The sequence below is a fragment of the Chrysochloris asiatica genome, unplaced genomic scaffold (genome assembly GCF_000296735.1).
Source record: "Chrysochloris asiatica unplaced genomic scaffold, ChrAsi1.0 scaffold00143, whole genome shotgun sequence".
Classification (NCBI taxonomy): domain Eukaryota; kingdom Metazoa; phylum Chordata; class Mammalia; order Afrosoricida; family Chrysochloridae; genus Chrysochloris; species Chrysochloris asiatica.
Window position 1 is genome coordinate 4,939,825 of NW_006408661.1, and position 13,101 is coordinate 4,952,925.

Consider the following 13,101-nt stretch of genomic DNA (forward strand, 5'->3'; position numbering starts at 1 on the left):
TGTCCAATGATTTCCGCATTCTGTTGGGTCACCTCTCTTTGGAATGGGCATAAACATTGATCTCTTCCAATCAGTCGGCCAGACAGTTGTCTTCCAATTTTACAAAAGACACCTCAATTTCCTTTAAAAATTGCTAGATGTTTTATAAAAGCGAACACCAGCTGCTTCTTGGGAACCCTGTAACAGGACCACTATGAGTTGGAAACTATTTGACAACACTTAAAAATAACGACCTTTTGTTATGATGGTGGTTTCGTGCCATGGAGTTGGTTCTGACTCATAGCAACCCTGTATAGGATTTCTGAGGAGCAGCTGGTGGATGTGAACCATCCATTCATCCATTTGTGAACCACTTTTCAGTCCAGTGGTTATCCTATAGTGCCACAAAGAGTTGTTAAAACTTTTATATGCTAAAACATCATTTTGAATATCATGAACCCTATGCCTACATATAACAGGGATTTCTCAAAGTATGAAAGAGCATAAATCACATTACTTACAGAAAATCAATATAACATGAAAAACAGACTTATAAATAGCAAGCTTTAGTTCACTGTCCACATTGAGTTACTGTATAAAAATCAAATTACTTAGTAACTGAGAAATGTGATCTAAAGAACTGGTTAAGAGAAACATGGTTTTTTGATGTTCACAAACATTAAAATGTACAAGTGAGCTTCAAAAAGTTCATGGAAAAATTTCATTATCATCTCATTCCACTTTTCCATTAACTTTCTGAAGTCTCTTAGAATTTCTTGCTCTATATATCTTGACGTGGCACTATGGGCTAATGCGCTGGACTGCAAAGTCATCTGAACCACAGGTCGGTGGTTCAAGATCACCAGCTGCTCCTTGGAAACCCTAATAGGGTTGCTATGGGTCAGAACCGACTCAATGGCATTTAACAACAACAACAACAACACATAAATATGTCCTGGTGTGGCACCGTGGGTTAATGCGCCAGACTGCAAAACTATTTGAACTGCAACGTTGGTGGTTCAAGCTTACCAGTCACTCCTCGAAAACCCTATACAGGGTCGCTATGGGTCGGCATTAACTTGACGGCACTCAACAACAACAGTATGTAAATTACACCTCAATAAAGCTAGTTTTCTAAAATCATAACTTTTGATAAAATTACAACAGATTATTTTCAGACCATTTTATTCAAAAGATGAATCACTGAAAATAAGACCTCTCTGATTAGACCAACTTAATCCAGGAAAAATTTTCCATATAATAAAAGTCTAATTTGTTCCTCCTAAATTTACATCACTAATAGTTAGTAAGGAGTCCTGGTGTGGCACTGTGGGTTAATGTACCAGACTGCAAAGCCATCTGAACTGCAAGGTCGGCAGTTCAAGCTCACCAGCTGCTCCTTGGAAACCCTATACAGGGTCGCTATAGGTCAGAACCGATGTGGTGGCACTTAACAACAACAACACTTAGTAAAGGAGCTTTGATAGCGTAATCGTAACGAGTTGAGCTGCTAACCTCAAGGTCAGAAGTTAGAAACTACCAGCCATACCATGGGAAAAAGATGAGGCTTTCTGCTCCCGTAAAGATTTACAGCCTTGGAAATCCCAAACAGGATTGCTAGGAGTTAGAACTGACTCCATGGCACACCACCACCAGTACTCAGTAATGAGCCCTGATGTGGCATATAGTAAAAGCACTGGACCACAAGGTAAGTTTGAACCAAAAGGTTGGCAGTTCAAATCCATCAGCCACTCCTCAGAAACCCTATTCAGGGTCACTATGAGTTGGAATCAACTTGACAGCACTTAACAACAACAAAACTCAATAACAATGCCTAGCTATCTCAGTCATTCTTCCTTTCTCTCTCCTCCAGCTTTTAAGAATCCATCAAATCGTGTCAATTCTACTTCTTTACATCCCCACGGTCCCTGCTTTTAGTTCACTTCTTCTGAACTACTGCAGTAGACTAATTAATATCCCAATCTTGAATTTTCCCACCTATCAATCCAAATCCCATAAAGCAGAAAAAATTTTCTTATAAAAATTAAACAAAGCAACAATAATACCAATATAATTTCATTAAAAAACATTAAATTGCCTCCAAATAAAGTCCCAAACCAATGGCATTCAACTCAAGAAACCTACTACTGTCAAGTTATCATGAGTACAAGTGTCTCACAGGGTTTCCAAGGAAGTGAATCTTTATTGAAGTAGACTGCTACAACTTTCTCACATGGAGCAGCTGGTGAACTTGAAACTTCTAGTGACCAGTCGGACATTTTAACTCCTGTGTCACCAGGGCTCCAATGGCACTAAAAGAACAAAATCAAATCCACTGCCATAGAGTCAATTCTGGGTCTCCAATTTAGGATCTCTAAGACCGTAAATCCTTATGGGAGGAGACAGCCTCATTAGAGTAGTTGATAGGTTTGAACTGTCAACCTCTAGGCTAGCAACACAATGCTTAACCCACAGTACTACGAGGGCCCCTTAATGGCATTTTGTTGTTGTTAAGTGCAGTCAAAATGTCGTCAAGTTGGTTCCTACCCACAGCAACCCTGTATAGGGCTTCTGAGGAGTAGCTGTTGAGCTTGAACCGCTGACACCTTGTGGTTCAAACCAACTTTGCAGTCCATAACCCACAGCACCACACCAGGACTCCTTAATGGCACCAAAGGTTCTTTAAAACTAAGCCTCTTTGATCAACATCAACCCTTGTGTCTAAAATATCCCTATATTTCATATCTACTATCCTATAAAATCCGGACTTCTGGTGTGGCGTTTCCAGTTAATGCGGTAAACTGCAACATTGGTGTGGGCCGTTAAGGCCGGCAGTTCTAACTCACCAGCTGCTCCCTAGAAACCCTGTGTAGGGTCACTATGAGTCGGATCCTGACTCGATGGTACTTAGCAACAACAAGTATCCTATAAAATCCAATTTAAACCCAATTTCCTCCACTGGGGAAATTACTATGAGTCAAAATCAACTTGACAGCACTAACAACAGGCAAGGTATGTGTTTCAGATGTGTTTCCACTAATACCCATGAACACACCGCTCTTCACTGATGCTAAGTTTCTGGCCCTAGATACATATGATCTCCTCTAGGGAAGACCTGACTCTTCTCTAACAAACTTAGTTCCTGACTCATAATAAAAATAATTTATAGCATATATTAAACAGTGTTATCAACAAAAACTGACACACGATTTAATGTATTACTTATATAGAAAGCTTAGAAGATTTGACAATATAGAAATAGTACCTTGTCTACATGGAAAATTAAATCCAGTTCACAGACATTTTCAAAACACTTGTCTAATGTTTCCACAAATACCTAGGGAGAAAGTAAGGAAAAAGGGTTAAAAGTTTTTTAAAGCTGTGTAAGTTCATATAACTCTATTATCTACAAGGCAGATATTACATAATTTTAAACTAAAAATTCTCTGACTCCATTACCATATTTTTTTTTATCAAAAATTTTAAAATGGTGTAAAGTGCAAAAAGAGCAGTTATAGACTATTCCCCATGGAAACTACTTTTCAACATATAAATATGCAAACCAAAATAAAATTTACTGAAAATAACAATTAGAAATCTTAGCACCATTACTTAGGAAAGATCTAATTAAAAAAAAAAAATCAAAACACAGAAAAACCCTTATCTTCATGTGAGGAAAAAAACTCACTAGCAATATTTATCAAGATAGATGTTGTTTTACTATGTAATACATCTTGCATATCATTTTGGGGGGCTGGGGAGAAGACAGATGGTATGGCATAGTCCAAATCCATACCACAGCTAATGTAACCAGTAATTTTAAAATAACAAATTAATATAAAAGATCACTAAAATTACTTATATAAAGAGCACAGACTTTAGAATTATACTTACCTGATTTCAAACTCTGACCTGAATAGCCCGCATGATCTCGTGTGAGAAAGGGTTAACTTAGTAATCAGTCCTGAGTTGCTCAAACCACGTACATACCCAATTCCTGGGAACTGAACTTTGAGCTCTTAGCACATTCTGTCAGATAAGGGCGTTCTTGCATGCCTGAAGCTTTGGGTCTCTCTGTACCAGTTTGACCAGATAGTTTATACTAACAATTTGATTTATACTGAACATCTGTTTTTTACTTAGTAAGTATCAAGAGAATTTCAGGCTTTTGCTCTGGTAGTCTGAAGCTTGAGTAACTGAAGTCAGTCACATAGGCACTACATACATATATGACTTAATGTCTAATAAAAATCCAAGATGCTCAGGCTAGCGTGGGCCTTCCCTGGTTAGGAATACTTTGTACAGTTTGTCACGTATCCTTACTGAGGGAATTAAGTATATCCCATGTAACTCTACCAGGAAGGGACTATAGAAGCTTGTGCCTGGTTTTCTCCAGACTTTCCTCTTTGCTGACTTTATTCTGTATTCTTTCTGTGATCAGCAGTAACATTAAGAATAACTTTTTAAGGCTGTGATTCTGTCTCGTAAATCAAGGTGGTCTTGCGGATCCTTGACACAGATCTTCAAAATTGACCCTTTAAATTCTACCTTCCATGGCTGTCATTGACTTTTTGTTTCTATTTCTACTTGTATGCTTACTATCCCGTGCCGTAACATTTACTCATAAAGACACCATAAAATTGATCACTACACACACTGAGGCAGCATTAAAAGATAAGATTGCTGTTGTTACTATTTGTAGTTGCTGTCCAGTTGATTCCAAATCCATGGCCACCCCTGTAGTGCAGACTCAACTGCTCCACAGGTTTTCAAGGCAGTGACACTTTGAAAGCAGACTGCCAAGACTCTCTTTTGAGGTGCCTCTGGGAGGTTTCCAACCACCAACCTTTCAGCTACCAGTAGAGTACGTAACCATCTGCATTATCCAAACTGCTAGTAACAACCCCAAACCCACTGCCATCAAAACAATTCTGTACAGGAGCAGACAGCCTCATCTTTCTCCCAAGAAGCTGCTGATGGATGTGAACAGCTAATCTTATGATTAGTAATACATCTAACCCACAGTACCACCAAGACTCCTTATTAATAATTATTATATCATAATAATAGTATAAAATGGCATCCTAGTATGACACTGTAGGATAAGCACTGGATTTCTAACCACTAAGTCAACAGTTCAAATCCAGCCACTCCTTGGAAACCCTATACAGGGTTGTTATAAATCAAAACCAACTCATCAGCACATAACAACAACATTATCAGAAAACAGCAATAGTCTGAAACAACAGACGCAACCCAGGATTGTTCCAGACAAATTGAAACATATAGTCACCATACTCCTGGGTGATGTTGTTAAGTGCCGTTGAGTTGATTCCGACCCATAGCAACCCTGTATAGGGTTTCCGAAGAGCAGCTGGTGATATTACAGGGTAAAAAATAAAATCTAAACAGCAAGCTTCTTGATATACTTTATTTCTCCCCCACAAATAGATGTTGTTATTAAGTGCTGCCGAGTCAATTCCAACTCATACATATAAGCTGACATATACAGTCAAATCCTGTATAGTGTTTCTAAGGTGTGACCGGTGGGCTTGAACAACTGACCCTATGGTTAGCAGTCTAGTGCTTATCCTACAGCACCACACTAAGATAAAAATATATTGGGTGGTGGTGGTGGTGGTTATGTGCTATGGAGTCGGTTCTGACTCACAGTGACCCTGTACAGGGTTTCCGAGGCTGTACATCTTTATGGATGCAGAAAGCCTCATCTTTCTCCCGTGGAACAGCTGGTAGTTTCAAACTGCTGACCTTGTGGTTCACAGCCTGATTTGTAACCACTACAATACCAGAGCTCCTTAAATATAATGGGTAGATACACATAATGGATATAAATGATGAAATTAAGTAAAAAGTTCTGGCCTAGTGAGCCCATGCATGTATCACACATCTCGTGACATTTTCAGAAGCCAATAAATTTCAATTTCATTCATATTTATTCAATAGTTTGAAAGTGTTACTTTTGATCATATTTGTATAATAAAGTTATAAACCATGGTCAAGAAATTATGAATTGGATTTGGTTGTTGCTGTTTAGTGCTATCAACTTGGTTCCAACCCATAGCGACCCTGTATAGGGTTTCCAAGGAGCGGCTGGTGAGCCTGAACCGCCGACCTTGCAGTTCAAATGGCTTTGCAGTCTGGCACATTAACCCACAGTGCCACACCAGGATTTTTATTAATTAGATTATAAACAACTGAAACTGGGTGCTTGCCCTGGAGCAGTTCACAGCTGAGCTTGAGAGTTTGGGAATTATTTGTAGCAGATCTGGGTCCGGGTAGTGTCGGGTGGAGAGTTGCATGTAGGGTTGGCACAGCCTGAACCCAGGCTGGTCCTGTGGCAGGTGGGAGCCACTGCCTGCGTATGTACAGGTTCCATGGTGTTGGCTCCACATGAAGCCAGATGACAGGACAGTGTTGGTGCAGGTGCTCATGGCCCCAACTCTGTGGGCTCCAAGGTGTCCAGTCGGACCCTTCTTGTCCAAGTGAGGCGTGCAGAGCCCTTCTGTGGCTCTTACACTCACCCCATAGTGTCTGCCAAGAAAGGAGATTCAAAAGGCCCTGATGTGGTGACCACCTATCCAGATGGTAGGGCAGAAAGCACAGGGCTGCAGACCCATGCACCTCCTGGGCTGGAGCCAGCCACCCTGGTGAGGCCTGTTTCTGGGGTAGAAAAAGGAATGCCTTCCTACCTTGGAGAAAGTGGTTTACAAAGCAGGGAAGGAATCCTGCTGGGAGAGGTGCTAGTTTAGAAACCCAGAGGTAGGTTAGTGAGGGTCTGTGGCTGGGAACCAAACCACAGCCTCAATGTTGTTGTTGCTGTTATGTGCCGTGGAGTTGGTTCCGACCCATAGCCACCCTGTACAGGGTTTCCGAGGCTGTAAATCTTTACAGGAACAGAAAGCCTCATCTTTCTCCAGTGGAACAACTGGTAGTTTCGAACTGCTGACCTTAAGGTTCGCAGCCCGATTTGTAACCACTACGCTACCAGAGCTCCTTTCAGCATCAATAGGTACCAATATAAATACTTAATATTAAGTTTTTTGGACATTAGAAAAAATTGAAGCCAGAAACCTGTGGAAAAAAATTGGAATAACATGCTTATGAAAATATCACACAGGGTTTGTGTGGTACAAATAAACTTAAAATGTGTACATTGTTTGCATCAACTATGGTAATTGTTCCAACCTCAAACCAGTTTACACAGATCTAACAATCCAAGGTTTCTTGGTGAGATCAATACACCTACTCCTCATTTACTGACTACATTGTTAGTTGACATTTCAAGTTTACAAAAATAGTAAAAAAAATCTATTATCTGACTGGCTTATGTATTAAGGACACATGTCTAGCAGTAACAAGCGCCAAGATACAAGGTCAGAGTAATGCTGGTGTGTCAGCTTGGCTGTGCCATGTTTTCAATGATTTGGAAATTATGTAATGATGAAGTCTGGCAGCTATGTAATGATGTAATCTAATGTGGTTATCCTCCATTTCATAAAACGCCAATTTTCATGTAACAACCGGGTTAACACATGTCAGTAAGTTATTCAGATGACCAAGAGTGGGGCACATAAAGGTCAGCCTCAGGTGAGTTTTTAGCTTACTTCAGGTTTTGTGGGAAGTAGAAAATAATTATCATTATCATAGAGTATGCACCCACACAGCAGTCAAGAATTCAAACAATGTATGGTATTAGGAAAATATTCTGCAAAAAACCTCTTTAAAGCATTCAAGAGCAAAGCTATCACCGACTCAAGCAAAAAACCTTATCTGAACACCTTTTGAAAACGGTATTTTCAATGACGTCATATGCACGTGAAAGCTGGACAATGACTAAGTAATGCTGTTGTTGTTGTTGTTAAGTGCCGTTGTTGAGTCGATTCCAACCCATAGTGACCCTGTATAGGATCTCCAGGAGCAGCAGTTGAGCTTGAACCACCGACCTTGCAGTTCAAACAACTAAGCAATACTGTACAAGAATCGCAACTGAATTATGGTTTTGGAGAAGAACATTTAAAGTACCATGGACTGTCAGAAGAACAAATCTACCTTGGAAGAAACACTGTCAGAATGCTCCTTAGAAGCGAAGATGGCCAAACTTGGCCTCTCATACTTTGGACATGTTATCAAGTAGGACTAGCCCCTGGAGAAGGACATCAAGCTTGGAAAAGTGGAGGATCACTGAAAGAGAGGAAGCCCCCAACAACATGGACTGACACAGTGGCAGCAATGAGAGGCTCAAACACCACAATGGGGAGGATGGTGCAGGACCAGATAGTGTTTCATTCTGGTGTGCATCTAGTCACAATGAATCTGAATCTACTTGAAGGCACCTAATAATAGCAACAACAATTCAGCCACACACCCAACTTTATTATTTCTCCTCAAGGCCTCGGTAACACAGGCCTCAAAATTACTTTACTCATTCTAACTATTTCAGATACATTTTTCTTCTTTGGTACAAGATTCTTAATATAAGGACAAGCACTTAAAAAGTATTAATATCTTAGGGAAAGTAAAAATGAGGGTAAAAAGTAGAAAGCTTTTCCCATTAAAAAAGAAAAATACTGTATCTCTGAAAGAGTGCTTTGATGGTGCAACCATTGTGGAAAATGGTATGGCACGTTCTCATAAAGCTGAAAACTGAAATACTGTATGACCCATCAATCTGGCCACTTAGTATATATTTATCCTCAAGAAAAGAGCTGTGACATAAATAGATACATGCAAATTCATGTTCACTGCAGCCACTATTCACAATAGCAAAAAAAAGGAAATAGCCTAAATGCCCAAGAAATATTGGTACGTACACAACAATGGAATACTACACAACATTAAAGGATAAAGAAGAATCTGCAAATACCTCACAACATGGATAAAACCTGAGGACATTATGCAAAGTGAAATTAATCAATCATCAGAGGACAGATACTGTAGTAAAAAAAAAAATAATAAGGTTTTCTTAATAAAAGAACCATTCTATGATGATTACTAAGAGGTGGAAGGGGGAGGGAAAATTGTTTACAGGATAAAGGGTAGACATGTGTTATTTTGACACTGGTTATGGGGGAGGTAATATACAAGAAGGAGGTTGGCAGAGGAAAGATGAAGGTTGGGAGAGACATAGGGAAAGTTAAAATAAACAGTGGTAAATCCTGTCCATTGATGGTACATGAAGGGGATTGCAATCACTGTAATGAAGCAAAGTGTATGATTTGTTGAGTGTAAACCTGATGATCTACTATGTGAACCTTCACTAAATTCAAATAAAAGGTTTAAAATACATTGAGTAAATAATTGAGTATATAAAATACATTGAGTATATTTTAAAAAAAAGAGTACCTTTAACTGATCTGAACACCGTTTGAAAATTGTTATTAAACAAGTTATGAGAGATAAAGCCATTTCAGTTCCAACTCTTTTTAAGTAAACTTTTACTGAAGCATAATATACATACCAAAAAAACCCCCAAAACATTGTAATGTACAACCGTAATGAAGTTTCACAAAATACACCTATTTGTTTAACCAGCATTCAAATCAAGTTTTGAAATATTACTAGCACTATAGCAGCCTCCCTCAAGTCATTATCACCATCAAATGTTTCTATTACCCTATTTTCTACCACTATAGATATATTCTGCCTATTTCTGGACTACAGACAATCCTCACTGTTCAGACTTCATATTTACTAATTTGTCTATCCAGTAAAATTTATTTGTAACTCCCAAATCAATATTCACAGTGCTTTCATGACCATTTACAGACATGCAGACCAACAAAACATTTAAGTCACTCAATGTGCACATGAGGTTGACCAAAGCAATACCCTGCCTTCTTGTTTCAGCTCTCATACTGTTAAGTGTCCTTTTCATAGTCTAAACGATGCCATGTTTTTCACATTTTTTATACTTCTTGCTGGTGAGTTCACTGTTTTAAATGCTCCCAAAGTAATACTGCAGTGCTGTTTAAAAAATAGTGCAAGAAGTTTATAATGTACATTACAGAGAAAATACATGGGTTAGATAAACTTCATTCAGATATAACTTATAATGCTATCAGCCAGAGATGTACATGAATCAATAATATACATCAAGTAAGGTGTCTTTAAACAGAAACACACATAAAACAAGGTTATGTACTGACCGGTTGACAAAAACATTTTAACGAGAGTCTCTGAGGAACCTAGCCATGCATTTCCTCTACAATAGTTTTCACAACTTCAGTGTTCACAATAACTTTATAGAACATAATTAACACAAATACTACGAACTGACTGCTTATTTAAAGAGGACAGTATGTACTCTTCTGTAAGTGGCTTCTTTTATTTGTCACTAATTTTTTAAAGTTTTTTTCCCATGTCATTACATATTAGCTCATTCCTTCAATGTATTTATTGATCCATATACTGTTGATAGAAATTTGGGTTGTTTCTAGTTTGGGATCATTACAATTAGTTCTGCTAAGAACATTCTTATACATGTCTTTTACTGCACATCTGTATCTACTGAATATATATCTAAGCATAGAATTTCTGGGTGATAAGAGTAGTAGTTTGGTTTTATGTTCAGTTTTATTAGATATTAGCAAACATATTTTCAAAAGCTATTATACATCCAAATAGCAGAATCTGTGATACCATTTCCTTTTCAGTACTTTCTGCTGCCAATCTTTTCATTTTAATCATTCTCACAGATATGTGGTCTTATGTCACTGTGACATTAATTTGCATTTCCCTGGTGACAAATGAAATTGAGTATATTTTCTTATTTATCAGTCATTTAAATATCGTTTTTGTTGTTTTTGCGTGTGATATCTGTTCAAGATTTCTGATCATTTTCTACTGGTTTGTCTTTTTCTTATTATTGATAAGTTCAGGGACTCTTTACATATTCTGGAGACAGTCCTCTGTCACATACATGTATTACAACTATCTTCTCCCACTCTATTCTTGCCTGTTTATTTCATTGACAGTTCGCTGGGAGAAAGAAGTTTTAACTTCCAATATAAACCAATTTATCCATTTTTGTGCTTTATGATTAATGTATTTTCAGTTAAGAAATATTTGCCTATGCCAAGATCAGAAATGCATTCTTCTAGAAAGAAACCAGTTTTATTGTCTTATTTTTCATGCTTAGATTAATGTTGTCTACTGTTGTTGCTAAGTGCTGCTGAGCTGATTCTAACTCATTACTGTTGTTGGGTGCTGTTGAGTTGGTACTGACTCATAGCAACCTTATGCATAACAGAACTTAACGTTGTGCAGTTCTGTGCCCAACTAAAAATCATTGCTACACTTGAACCCACTGCTGCTGCCACTGTGCCAATCCATCTCGTTGGGGATCTTGCTCTTTTTCACTGACTCTCCACTTTACCAAGCATGATGTCCTTTCCAGGGACTGGTTCCTCCTGATAATATGTTTGAAGTCGGGAGATGAAGTTTGGTCATCCTGGTTTCTAAGGAGCATTCTGACTGTACTTCTTCAAACACCGATTTACTTGTTTGTTGTTTTTTTTTTTTGGTGGTCCATGGTACTTTTAATATTCTCCTCCAACACCACACCTCAAATTTGTCTGCTGTTGTTGTTAAGTGCCATTGAGTCAGTTCTGAATCATAGTGACCCTGTATAGGCTATCTGAGATGGTGCATCTATGCAGGAGCAGAAAGCCCCATCCTACTCCCATGGAGCAGCTAGTGGGCTCAAACTGGTGACCTACTGGTTGGCAGCCCAGTGATTATCATATGGAGCTGCCGCATTTCCTAAATTTGCCTATAATTGATTTTTATGTATGGTGTGAGAGGGTCTTCCTTAATTTTAAGTCATTATTACATTTGATAATCAGAATAAAGTTTTCTAGTTGGCCTTTTGTTTTTTATGCTTACTCTTTCACTAGTTGGTTTACCCATAGATTTGCAGGTTTTTACGATTTTTTGTGTTTTTAACCATCTGAAGATGACTTACCCTATATAAAGGAGAAAATGCTATCTAAATAGTTTACCTTCACTTATTTTTTAGTATGGTACTGGGGTGCTGACATATGCTTTGAATCAGACAGAACCTAGTTTCAAATGTCTGCTCTACTTCTGACAACCTATGTGGTCTTGAGTATCACTGAATATCTTCAAAGTCTCAAAACATAAAAGATTATTATAAATTATATAATTTATAGTACCCAGTGCACTGCACCAAACGTATGTAATATTAATAATTCATCTGCTTGTTCAAAATATGTGATGATTATAAAAACACAACAGAATAGAAAATTCTAATTTTACTAACAAATATCAATATAAAAATAAGGTAAGGACACACACAGGGTGCCAAAAGTTTGTGATTTGCTTGCTCATTTACAAATTAAAAACAATGTCAATATTTAAAGCATAACAATATTAAAGAGAAGTATACTTTAATAATTCCTATAGCAAAATATTATAATTACATGTTCCTATAGTGTAGTGGACGAATCAGGCTGTGAACCGCAAGGTCAGCAGTTCGAAACTACCAGCTGCTTCCGTGGGAGAAAGATGAGGCTTTCTGCTCCCGTAAAGATTTACAGCCGCGGAAACCCTGTACAGGGTCACGATGAGTTGGAACTGACTCCATGGCACATAACAACAACAACAACAATTTGTGAAGCATTCTCAAGCTTTAAAGCATTCAAATGCTAAAATACTTTAAAAAATCAAAGATCTCTACATAAAACTTTCCATTTTCTTTTGATTTGACAAAAATAACAATTAGAAATTCAGAGCACCAAAGTGGATGCACACTTCTAATTTATCACACAGACTAAACCAATAAAAAGCAAATAATCTATACTCTGAAGAAAACAAAACAAAAAAAACTTTTTTAAGGCTTTGGTGATTCTGGCCAGAATAAAAACAATGAAGTTGCTATTACCTTATTTCACAAGAAGAAAACTAAAAATAGAGTCAACGACGACATAACATGGTAAAGAGCACCCTCTTCTGTTTCATTTTTTTAATGATATAAATGATATAATTTCACTGTATCAGTATCTATTGTATCAACAGTATCTACTATGTCAGTAGTTCCTGGGTGGTGAAAATGGTTTGTGCCCCACAACTAACCTAAAAGGT

At 37.9% G+C, this 13,101-nt stretch overlaps 1 protein-coding gene across 1 annotated transcript in view; it reads right to left on the reverse strand.

Annotated features, from left to right (window-relative positions):
- The window catches only part of AP3S1 (adaptor-related protein complex 3, sigma 1 subunit), a 75,754-nt gene that overhangs the window by 20,527 nt on the left and 42,126 nt on the right, over positions 1–13,101 (reverse strand). The window contains exon 4 of the mRNA XM_006870528.1: positions 3,245–3,316. Within this exon, the coding sequence (XP_006870590.1) occupies positions 3,245–3,316 (72 nt within the window). The remainder of the gene's footprint in view (positions 1–3,244; positions 3,317–13,101) is intronic.